Below are 12,211 nucleotides of genomic sequence, written 5' to 3'. Positions count from 1 at the left end.
GCAACCTATACTGTGCAACACTAACTGTCCCTCCCTATACTCCTACAGTTGAAGCCAGAAGTTTACATACACTATATAAAAATACACATATGCATGTTTCTCTCAATATCTGACATGAAATCAGAATTTCATGTCCCGTTTTAGGTCAGTTAGGATTACCATAATTATTAATATTTGCCAAATGCCAGAATAATGAGAGAGAGAATGTTTTAAGGCATTTTTATTACTTACTGCAAAGTCAATAACTTACATACACTAAGATTACTATACCTTTAAACAATTCAGGACTGCCCATATATATCTTGTACTGGAAAATGGGAAAAAAATTCCAAGTGCGTTGAAATTGCAAAAAAAGTGCAATACCACATTTGTTTTTTGTTTGGCTTTTTTACTAGGTTCACTAAATGCTAAAACTGACCTGCCATTATTATTTTCCAGGTCATTACAATTCATAGACACCAAACATGTCTAGGTTCTTTTTTAAGTAGTGAAAAAAATTCCAAAATTTGTTTAAAATAAATTGCGCCATTTTCAGATACCTGTAGTGTCTCCATTTTTCGTGATCTCGAGTTGGCTGTTGCGCACTGAGCTGACGTTTTTAATTATACCATTTTGGTGCAGATATGATCTTTTCGTCCGTCATTTCATTTTAATGCACTCTTGCGGTGACCCAAAAAAATTAATTTTGGCGTTTTGACTTTTTTTCTCATTACACCGTTTAACAATCGGATTAATTCTTTTTTTATATTGATAGATCGGGCAATTTTGAACTCAGTGATACCAAAATATATGTATATTTGATTTTTCTTTTATTGTTTTATTTTTAATGGGGCGAAAGGGGGGTGATTTGAACTTTAATTTTTATTTTTTCATATTTTTTTAAAACCTTTTTTTTTACTTTTTGCAAGCTTCAATAGTCTCCATGGGAGACTAGAAGCTGCAGTTGTCCGATCGCCTCTGCTACATACAGACAATGATCAGATCGCCTGTATGGAGCAGAAATGCTCACTTGCTATGAGCGCCGACCACCGGGTGGCGCTCATAGCAATCTGGCTATGACAGCCATAGAGGTCTGCTGGAGACCTCTGGTTGTCATGCTAACCCATCAGTGACCCGCAATCACATGACGTGGTCGCCGATATGCAGGATTTCCGGCATGCCGCAAGTTCAAGTAAAATGCCGCTGTCAGAGATTGACAGCTGCATTTAACTAGCTAACAGCCACTGGTGGATCACCAATTATGTTTGAAAAATACATAAAAGGTATTCAAAGAAATTAATCAGTGGACCTCTAGACACTAATCGTCAGACATGGTACAACTATGCTTATGATTTACTATGTTTATAACAATATTTATTATCTTCATAGTTTTTTTTAATCACACAATGACCAAGACCCCTTATGTTTTGAGGGTTAAGTTTAAGTTTTTATTTATATAATTGTGGGACATTTAGATCTTTTTTTATTCATTTTTTTTGGTAGAACAAATAAAAAAAAGAAACAAAGATTCTGGCCCAGTTTTTGTTTTAAGTTCTTTGCAACATTCAATGTGCTGTATAAATAAAATTAAGCTTTGTTCTGCAGACTGATACTTGCCAGTGAGAATGCAAAATGTAATTTTTTTTTTTTTTTTATGTTTTACCATTTCTGCTATAGTGCAGCGGGGTTGGTGCAGTGTGACAGATAGGCAGGGACCACAGAAAGTCCAACATAAACAGTGTCTTTATTTTCAGACTCGCATACAGGAGTGATATCCTCTGGATCGCAGCTGGGTTTCCACAAATACATTCCATGTTCAAAACCCATTGCCGTGGACAATGGCACCGCCGTGTCTCTTGGGGTACATCAGCCACCTTGAAGTCCCTGGCTCTGTGATAGCTCCACACAGACCTGGGTTGCACAGAGCCTCCTGCTCTGCAGCTTGCAAACTCCAAACTGACACACCCAAGGCCAAGCTGACAGATTTAAATAGAATCATGGCCATAGAGCCACTTCCAAAACCTGGAGTGGAGAGAGGGATTCACCCCACTAGCAAACCTGCAAATCCCTCTAAAAATAAGCCCTTGATGGGTTTTCCTAAAAAATCTGACTGGGTCAACTACTTGGACCCATTCCACTCTTTTATTTTGCTTTGTGATTTACAAGCGTTCTGCTGTGAACACAAGGTGCTCCAGCTGGTTTAATAAGACTCCGTCCGCATCTAGGGAGACACATTTTGACCCTTGCATATGATCCCCTTCACTGCCTCACATACACCCTCCCTGTTCAAACTTATAGGATTGAACACTTGTCACCATACAGGGTGCCCGTGACAGGGCATCCGCATTTCCTTTGCCTTCCCTGCACAATATTCCACTGTGAAATTAAAGTTTTGCAATGACAGGAACCATCTGATGACCAAAGCATTCCTCTCCTTGGCAGTGGGCAGCATGGTGGCTCAGTGGTTAGTACTGCAGCCTTGCAGCGCTGGAGTCCTGGGTTTAAATCCTACCAAGGACAACATCTGCAAGGAGTTTGTATGTTCTCCTGTTGTGAGTTCATTTTCCCCTTCGTCACTGAGGTCTGGTGAACTCCCTATTCTGGTAAAGGAAGGTAATGAGCCTGATTATCAGGCACCTGAGTCTAATGAGGATGACTGGCTGAGTGGAGTCATGGACTGGATATAAGGCTGCCGACGCCCTTCTGCCGTGCGGGTGATTTCTCTGTGGACTTCTAAGACACCAGTCTGATTCCTGCTCCTCTAAAGCTAAGATTTTTACTTTGCCTGTTTCATTTGTGTTTTGTTTTTGTTTTCCTTGCTTTTCTGGATTCTGCCATTCCCTGCTGGGGTGAGCTGAATCTCCTTTTGCCTGTTGCTCTGTCTTCAGAATATTCCTGAGTACTGACATAGCTTTTTGAAGCCTAGCGTCTTCAGGGCCTTTTTCACTGTCAGTCTGTTGGCTCTTATTTTCATAGGGTTTTTCACGGATTGCAGACAGCAACCTTCCTGTCCTTTTCTATCTAGTTAGCTGGGGCCCCGTCTTTGCTCAGTCTATCTTTCTGTCTGTGTTAGTGTTTTCATCTTGCTTCACCGTCATTATATGTTGGGGGCTGTCTATTGCTTTGGGGTCTGCTCTGGGGCAGTTTAGATTTCCCCTTTCTTTCTTTAGGCCTATTTAATTCTCCGGCTGTGATCGAGGGGTCTAGAGCATCGTAGGAACCCCCCACGGCTACTGCTAGTTGTGTTGATAGGTTCAGGGGTCTGCAATCCGATAGCTGCCAACTTCTCTGATTTTCTGGACTTAACTAGCATTTCTGTTTTTGCCTCCTACGGTGACTCAATCATAACAGAATCACCCCCCATACCGCAGATCCTAGGGTACTCAATAGCAGGAAAGAATTGTGCTTTTAAAAAAAAAAAAAAAGTGTGTGTATATTCTTTCCTCTATATCTCTGAGGCCGTAGGGGGAATTTTTTTTTTCTCTCAATGGAGATAAAGCAATTGTCTGATCGTGTGGAGCAGCTCGCTGCGGAAGTGCGGGGAATTTCCGCCTACCTTGTTCATTCGCATGCTGTTGAACCAAAGATCCCTACACTTGATGTATTTTTTGGGGATCGATCTAAATTTTTGAGTTTCAAAAATAATTGTAAATTATTTTTTGCCTTGAAGCCTAACTCGTCAGGGAGCTCCGCGCAGCAGGTTAAAATTGTCATCTCTTTGCTGCGTGGCGATCCCCAGGATTGGGCGTTTTCTTTGAAACCAGATGATCCTATTCTGACTAATGTGAACGCATTCTTTCAAGCTTTGGGGTTGTTGTATGACGAACCTAATGCTATTGATCAGGCTGAAAAGACCCTGTTGGTATTGAACCAGGGTCGAGATTCTGCAGAGTTGTACTGTCAAAAGTTCCGAAAGTGGGCGGTCCTTACTACCTGGAATGATAATGCCTTGGCTGCTCTCTTTCGGAAGGGTTTGTCAGAAGCCGTAAAAGATACTATGGTGGGATTTCCTGTTCCCTCTCGTCTGGACGATTCTATGTCATTAGCCATTCAGGTTGGTCGGCGTTTTGCGTGAACGCAGGATTGCACGAGAGGTGTTGCCACCGGTTGAACAGACGTCTGAACCTATGCAATGTGATAGAGTTTTGTCTAAGGCGCAACGTCAGGAGTTCAGAAGGCGTAATAAGCTGTGTTTTTTCTGTGGAGATGCCTCACATATTATTTCTGTTTGTCCTAAACGAGAGAAACGCTTTGCACACACGTTTTCTGTTGGTGGTGTTCAACCTAAGTTTCTTCTGGCAATTACTCTGATCTGCTCCCTGTCCACATTTTCCGCCAAGGCTTTTGTGGATTCGGGAGCAGCGCTAAACCTAATGGACTTGGATTTTGCTAAACGTTGTGGATTTCCGATGACACCTCTGCAGACGCCTATCCCTTTGAGGGGGATTGATGCTACTCCTTTGGCTAAAAATAAACCTCAGTTTTGGACCCAGGTGGTCATGCGGGTCGCCCCAGACCATCAAGAAAATTGCAGATTTTTGGTGTTGCATGGTCTGCATGATGCCGTTGTTCTGGGGTTTCCCTGGTTGCAAATTCATAATCCAGTTTTGGATTGGAAATCTGTGTCTGTGGTGAGTTGGGGTTGTCGGTGTGCCTTTAGTGAGGCTCCGGTTTTTTCCACCTCTCCTCAGTCGCATGATGTTCCTGACTATTTGGCGGACTTTTATGATGTACTTAGTGAGAATGAGTCTGCGTCCTTGCCTCCTCATAGGAGTTATGACTGTGCAATTGAACTAACCCGGGGTGTAAATTTCCCAAGGGTCGGCTCTTCAATTTATCTGTACCCAAGCACGAGGCTATGCGGTCCTATATTAAGGAGGCGTTGGAGAAGGGTCATATTAGACCATCCTCTTCACCCTTAGGTGCCGGTTTGTTTTTTTTGTGGCCAAAATGGATGGTTCTTTAAGGCCTTGTATTGATTATCGTGCCCTCAATAAAATTACTATTAAATATCAGTATCCGTTACCCCTGATTTCGGATCTATTCTCCAGAGTTAAAGGTGCTTGCTGGTTTACCAAGCTTGACCTCAGGGGGGCGTATAGTCTTATCCGCATTAAGCAGGGGGATGAATGGATGACGGCGTTTAATACTCCGGAGGGACATTTTGAGTACCTGGTGATGCCTTTTGGGCTCACTAATGCCCCTTCTGTCTTCCAGTGCTTCATGAACGATATTTTCCGAGACTTTGTCGATAAATTTTTGATTATCTATCTGGATGATATTTTGATCTTCTCCAAGGATTGGAATTCTCATGTGGAACATATTCGGACTGTGTTCCGGATCTTGAGGGAGAATTCCCTGTATGTCAACGGATCGAAATGCCTTTTTGGAGTACAGAGGATTTCATTTTTGGGATTTATTTTGTCTCCGTCAACTATTGAAATGGACCCGGCCAAGGTACAGGCCATTTATGATTGGGTTCAGCTCACTTCTTTGAAGGCCCTCCAGAAGTTTTTGGGTTTTGCTAATTTTTATCGGAAATTTATAGCAAAATTTTCTAGTATTGCCAAGCCATTGACTGATCTGACTAAGATGGGTGCTGATGTGTTGAATTGGTCTCCGGAGGCTGTTGCTTCCTTTCAGGAGCTGAAGCGAAGATTTACCTCCGCCCCGGTTTTGCGGCAACCTGATGTCTCACTCCCGTTCCAGGTAGAGGTGGATGCTTCTGAGATTGGTGCAGGAGCTGTTTTGTCCCAAAAGGATCCTGTAACATCTAAAATGAATCCCTGTGCTTTCTTTTCCCGAAAGTTCTCTCCATCTGAACGTAACTATGATGTGGGGAATCGGGAGCTGTTGGCCATGAAGTGGGCATTTGAGGAGTGGAGACATTGGTTGGAGGGAGCTAAACATCAAGTTGTGGTCCTCACTGACCACAAGAATTTGATTTACCTAGAGTCGGCTAAACGCTTGAACCCTAGACAGGCTAGGTGGGCCTTGTTTTTTACACGTTTTGATTTTGTGGTCTCTTTTCTTCCTGGAACTAAGAATGTCAAGGCAGACGCCCTCTCTAGGAGTTTCTTTGCTGATTCTCCTGTGGTGACCAAGCCTGCTACCATCTTAGGCGAAGGGGTAGTTCTTTCTGCCATCTCGCCCGATTTGAGACTTGCGCTGCAAAAGTTCCAGGAGGACAAACCTCAGCGTTGTCCCAGTGGAAAGTTGTATGTTCCTGACCAGTGGAAGAAGAGAGTGATGTCTGAAGTTCATTGCTCTGCATTGGCTGGTCATCCAGGTATTTTTGGTACTAGAGATCTGGTGAGTCGCTCTTTTTGGTGGCCCACCTTGTCTCATGATGTCAGGAATTTTGTGCAGTCCTGTGGGACTTGCTCCCGGTCTAAATCTTGTTCTCGCTCTAGTGGGTTGTTGTTGCCTTTGCCGGTCCCCAGGAGGCCATGGACCCATATTTCAATGCATTTCATCTCTGATATGCCGGTCTCTCAAAGAATGACTGTTATTTGGGTGATTTGTAATAGGTTCTCTAAGATGGTTCATCTTGTACCACTCCCTAAGTTGCCATCTTCCTCTGAGTTGGTGCCCCTGTTTTTGCAACAGGTGGTTCGCTTACACGGGATTCCTGAGAACATTGTATCTGACAGAGGAGTTCAGTTTGTGTCTAGATTTTGGAGGACTTTCTGTTCCAAGCAGGGAATTCAGTTGTCCTTCTCCTCTGCTTTTCACCCCCAGACCAATGGGCAGACAGAGAGAACAAACCAGACCTTGGAGTCGTATTTGAGATGTTTTATTTCCGCTGATCAGGATGATTGGGTTTCATTTTTGCCCTTGGCCGAATTTACTTTAAATAATAGAGCTAGTTCTGCCACTTTGATGTCACCTTTTTTTTGTAACTTTGGGTTTCATCCTGGATTTTCTTCAGGGCAGGTGGAGCCTTCTGCCTGCCCAGGTGTTGATACTGTGGTGGAGAGAATGCACCAGATCTGGGACCAAGTGGTGGATAAGTTATCTCTCTCCCAGGAAAAGGCCCAGCGTTTTTCCAATCGACATAGGACCATTGGTCCCCAGTTTAAGGTTTGTGATATGGTGTGGTTATCATCAAAAAATATTGCTATGAAGGTGGCTTCTCCTAAGTTTAAGCCTAGATTTATTGGACCTTACAAGATTTTGGAGATTATTAATCCGGTCTCTTTTCGTTTGGCTCTTCCTGTCACATTTAAAATCCATAATGTGTTCCATAAGTCCTTGTTGAAGAGGTTTGTTGAACCAGTTTTTCCTGGGGTGGCACCTCCAGACCCTGTATTGGTTGAAGGTAACATGGAATATGAGGAAGAGAAAATACTGGATTCCCGTTTGGCTAGACGGAGACTCCAGTATTTGGTTAAGTGGAAGGGTTATGGTCAGGAGGATAATTCCTGGGTCTCTGCCTCTGATATTCATGCCAAAAGATTGGTGCGTGCCTTTCATCGGGCTCACCCTGATCGCCCTGGTGGCATGGTTGAGGGTTCGGTGACCCCTCCTCAAGGGGGAGGTACTGTTGTGAGTTACTATTAAGATAATAGTAAATACAGGTGCCAGCCAAATGAGTTAAAACTGCATATGATGAAAAAAATGCAGCATGTGAGAAAACACTCGTCTCCTAGCATATCTGCATATATAATCGGCAGCAGTAATCTATGATGGACATGAGGTTAATCTATTAACAGTCAGAAGGATCAGTAAAACATAAAATACCTAGCCAATAAATTAAATACAAAGAGGTAACAGTGACAGGCTTACCGTGTGACATATTGAGGAGCCGTATGCAGGGGTGCTAGAAGGACGCAAGAAACCCCGACGCGCGTTTCACCGCACTCGGCTTCGTTAATTTTGTATTGTAATGTATCTGTACTGACGTTCCATATGGCATTCAATTTTTTTCTCACACCCATCCGATTTCAGAGTCAAATAGCAGCATGCTACAATATATTATTCACGCCGAATACATCTAAAAAAAATACTCAGATCTGCACTGCCTCCTTGAATAACTTTGGTCCGAGTGCAATGCCTCTTTTTATCAGATTGCACTCGTCCGATTTATATGGTACTGTGAGCGAGCCCTTCAGGCCCCGTCTCACTAAGCGATCTCGGTAGCGAGATCGCTGCTGAGTCACAACTTTTGTGACGTAACAGCGATCTCACCAGCGAGATCGCTGTGTGTGACAGCGATCAGCGAGCGGCCCCCCTGCCGGTATCGCTGATCGCTGCAAGAAATCTCTGGACATTTCTTTGGTCGCTGGTCTCCCGCTGACCAGCACGCATCGCTGTGTGTGACAGGCGGGAGACCAGCGATCAGGTGTAAAAAATAATAAAAAAAATAAAAAATATAGTTATTCTCACCTTCCGACGTCCCGTTCAGCCATCCTGCCTCTCTCCACGCTCCGGTCCCAGTGATCCGTTGCACAAATGACCGCGAGACTTTCTTATTCCTCGAGACCGTGACATCTTGCGGTCATTCGTGCAAAGGATCACTGGGACCGGAGCGTGGAGAGAGGCAGGATGGCTGAACGCGACGTCAGAAGGTGAGAATAACTATATTTTTTATTTTGATTCTATTTTTTACAGCGATGGCCAGCGATGCCGGGCGCTCGGCATCGCTGTGCTGATCGCTGGTGAAGCTGTCTGTGTGACAGCTCACCAGCGATCACATAGCGACTTACTAGCGATCCTGACACCTTGATATCGGTGTCGGGATCGCTGGTATGTCGCTTAGTGTGACGGGGCCTTTAGAAGTCTTATCTGTAAGTACTGGACAATCCTTTCACGAGACTGTCAAGATTCTGTCAAGTTGTCACTCAAGCTAATGGTAGTTACATTAATCAGAAGAAAGCTTGAGGGCAACTGAATGAACTGCACTAACTACAGAATTAAATGTGTGTGAAATGCCACAAATTAGTGACATTTCCAACATGCATAAAATTGTTTCTAGTATTTATTTCTCTATATAAATGTCATAGCCTGACTGATTTCCTGAGGCACCAATGTACTGTAGAATGATATGCATATAAAGTATGCATATTATAAAAATGGCCTCATTGTAGCACAGATAGTAAGACAATTTAGTATGAAGCCAGTGATTAGGAAAAAGTGTTAAATTCTATCGCCAGTCTCTGCCCTAATTCTCTATGGGTCTGCTGCCTGATGTTCAGTGTCAACACACAGTAAGGCTGCACTTAATATGCTGATTGCTTTACTGATAGTTTTCCCTGTACATGAAAGGGAGATTGCAGAGAAAGCAAGGAAACGATGAAATGCAGCGGCAATTTTGTCAATACTTCCAGAAGTTACTGACTTCAGATTTTCATTGTGTAGTAGGTTTTTTGCAATACATTACTGCCAAAACCTTTCAAGTTATTAGGTTTCAGCATTATTTTTTAAGAATAATCTCCATTCTATAGTGGTTTATCTTTTGTTATACTGGTTGTTATAAAAATATTTGGAATTGAGAGTCCTCAGTGGTTGATACTTTTAATTGCTAACTGAAAAGATGGTAACAAATTGCAAGCTTTCGACACTACACAGGTCTCTTCATCAGGCTGGACTAATACAAAATCTGAAGAGTCACATATTTATACACAAAATAGCACAGAACTGTCATTATGGAGAGTGATAAACAGTTGTGTCCATAGATATTGGAACAGTTTGTAGATAAGGAGTGAAAGTTTTATTGTCCTCTGATTGGTTTCTGGTTCTGTGTTGTGTGATGCCCCCAAAAGCAAGGTCTGAAGAGCAAATTCCTTAATTGATGTAAAAAGACATAAATCCATGCAACATATTCATTCCTGCATTCAGTGTGTCAAAGGTTGTCATAAGTTTATACTCCCAAACTCTCCTGTCTCTCTGATATTTGAAGTTACCTTTCAATACAAGTAATTTCATGTCCATGTTGCTGAGATCAGGCGTACAAAAATGTTTGGTCACGGGTAGATCCATTCTTTTTTCCGTTATTGTGTGACAATGAGAATTCATCCTTGATCTAAGCTTTTGCCCTGTCTCCCCTACATACAGACCCCCAGTTGGACATGTAGTACAAATAATTAAGTACACCACATTAGATGTGATGCAGCTGAAAGTGCCTGGGATCTTGTTGTGTACTTAATTATTTGTACTAAATGTCCAACTGGGGCTTGAGCTTGCAATTTGTTACCATCTTTTCAGTTAGCCATTAAAAGGTATCAACCACTGAGGATTCTCAATTCTAAATATGTTTCTATCTACTGGCTAACACGGTACAAAGATATATATCTTTCCTGTATCAAACTGGTTGTTATAGTGTATTATTATATCAATATTATTGTATATTGATGATAAATTATTTTGAAATGCCCTTTTCTGAAATTTCATAAATTTGGTTGAAAATTAGGTCTGCTATATTGCCATTTTCAAAAATTCAATTTATTACTTACAAAGTAATAAAAAAAAAATTGCTCTAGATCACATATTGAATAACATTAAAGATGTCTGCAATAAAAATGTCTTCTAATGCATGTCTATGCAGTTTCCCCGGTGACTCTCTGAACATTATTCATCCCCCGGTGACTCTCTGAACATTAGTCATCACTCGTAAAGCTGCACTAAGGACTGTTTAAATGTCACACATACTAATAATATTCTTATCTGCTTGTAAAATGTGAATCTTATACACTTCTGCAGGACTGGAGAGAGATAAGTTTGACAATAAGACCGTGTCCTTTGAGGAGCACATTAAGGAAGAGCACAATATCTGGAATTATCTGTACTTCATCGTGTTGGTGAGAGTGAAGAACAAGACAGATTACACTGGTCCGGAAAGCTATGTGGCACAGATGATAAAGGTCAGCTTCAACACTGAACATGCTCTTATTTTTTGCATGCCGAGCTGATGTTTTTAGTGATGCCATTTTGGTGCAGATACGATCTTTTGATTGCCCGTTATTGCTGGCACTGTTTGTAGTATTGCATGGGTGATAAGAAAACAGGTATTAGTGTGATAGTGTGCCATGATCCAGAATAGCAGTGTTTTGGACTGCGATCTACATTATAAGCACAGTGGATGGGATTTCTAGAAATCCCATGCCCACTGTGCTTCTATTTGACGCTGTGTAGACTCACCCCCCGATGCGGGATTACGAACCGCAGCATGTCAATTATTTGCACCCCAAGCTAGTGTTCTCCATAGCCATTCATTATATGCAGTAAATCTGCATGGTTCAGTGAACACATTCGGCTTTACCTGCATGATTAGAATGCAGCGGTTTGGGTGCATGGACAATTTGCTAATATATCTTGATCGTGGGTACTAACCTTACTTATTGGGCGCTTATATGTAGTTAGCACTATTAAGTTAGAACTTCTGCATCTTGGAACAACTTAAGACATTTCTAAGAAATGTGAAATAAATGAAAAAAATTCAATCTAGTTCAATCTATAATCATCAAAGGTTTGAAGAGTACGAAGCATAGAAAGTGAGCACAATAGAGCTTTTTTGTTGGTAACAGTTTTTTTAAATTTGCCATATTGTCTAAATCCCATTTCACACATTATACCACATTTTCTGATAGTGTAGCCACCCACACAGAAATATCACAATCAAATCCTGCCAAGAGAGCCTGTATACAGGATGTCATTTGCAGAGTTGAGCCAGTAAGCTGCCTGAGATATTTTAAATTATATCCATCTTTGTGGGATTTATTCAGCGTATCATTAGTCATTAAACAAATATGCTGGGGAGCAGCCCTGGGAGTTTTGTACTCTCCCTGTTCTGTCATACCAGGTGCGGGAAAGTATTGTACATGCCTGGTTATCATAATAACTTGGGTTTAATTGACAGCAATCAAAGGAAAATGTTATTTTCACAAGCACAGGGTAATGGCACAATAGGAAAGTGCCGTCTAAACCACAATGAACCGCTAAATTTTCTAAATAATTGGAACAACACTGTGGTGGCTACTGATAAATGAGCATACAAAATTCATTCAACTCATCAAAGAATCCCTCGAGTAGGTAATAAATCATATGCTTGAGTGCACGCTTTAGTAATGTAAATATAATGGAAATGAGTGAATCGATGTAAATTAAATTGTGTTGAATTTTAAAGAATTTGTTTAATCCCATGAATTTGAATACATTTTAAATCACTTTGTGTGAAGAGTGTATCAGCCAGAGAAGCTCATATGATCTCAGGTGCATCTTCATAATAGCATGC

At 41.8% G+C, this 12,211-nt stretch overlaps 1 protein-coding gene across 1 annotated transcript in view; it reads left to right on the top strand.

The window, feature by feature from the left end:
* Positions 1 to 12,211, top strand: part of ITPR3 (inositol 1,4,5-trisphosphate receptor type 3) — a 580,258-nt gene that overhangs the window by 544,173 nt on the left and 23,874 nt on the right. Inside the window, exon 56 of the mRNA XM_073575604.1 lies at positions 10,681 to 10,841. Within this exon, the coding sequence (XP_073431705.1) occupies positions 10,681 to 10,841 (161 nt within the window). The remainder of the gene's footprint in view (positions 1 to 10,680; positions 10,842 to 12,211) is intronic.

The sequence above is a fragment of the Dendrobates tinctorius genome, unplaced genomic scaffold, assembly GCF_039654945.1.
Source record: "Dendrobates tinctorius isolate UK_male_01 unplaced genomic scaffold, ASM3965494v1 ptg000045l, whole genome shotgun sequence".
NCBI classification, from domain to species: domain Eukaryota; kingdom Metazoa; phylum Chordata; class Amphibia; order Anura; family Dendrobatidae; genus Dendrobates; species Dendrobates tinctorius.
Note: the sequence above shows the minus strand (reverse complement) of the source record. Positions and strands in the feature narration are given on the sequence as shown.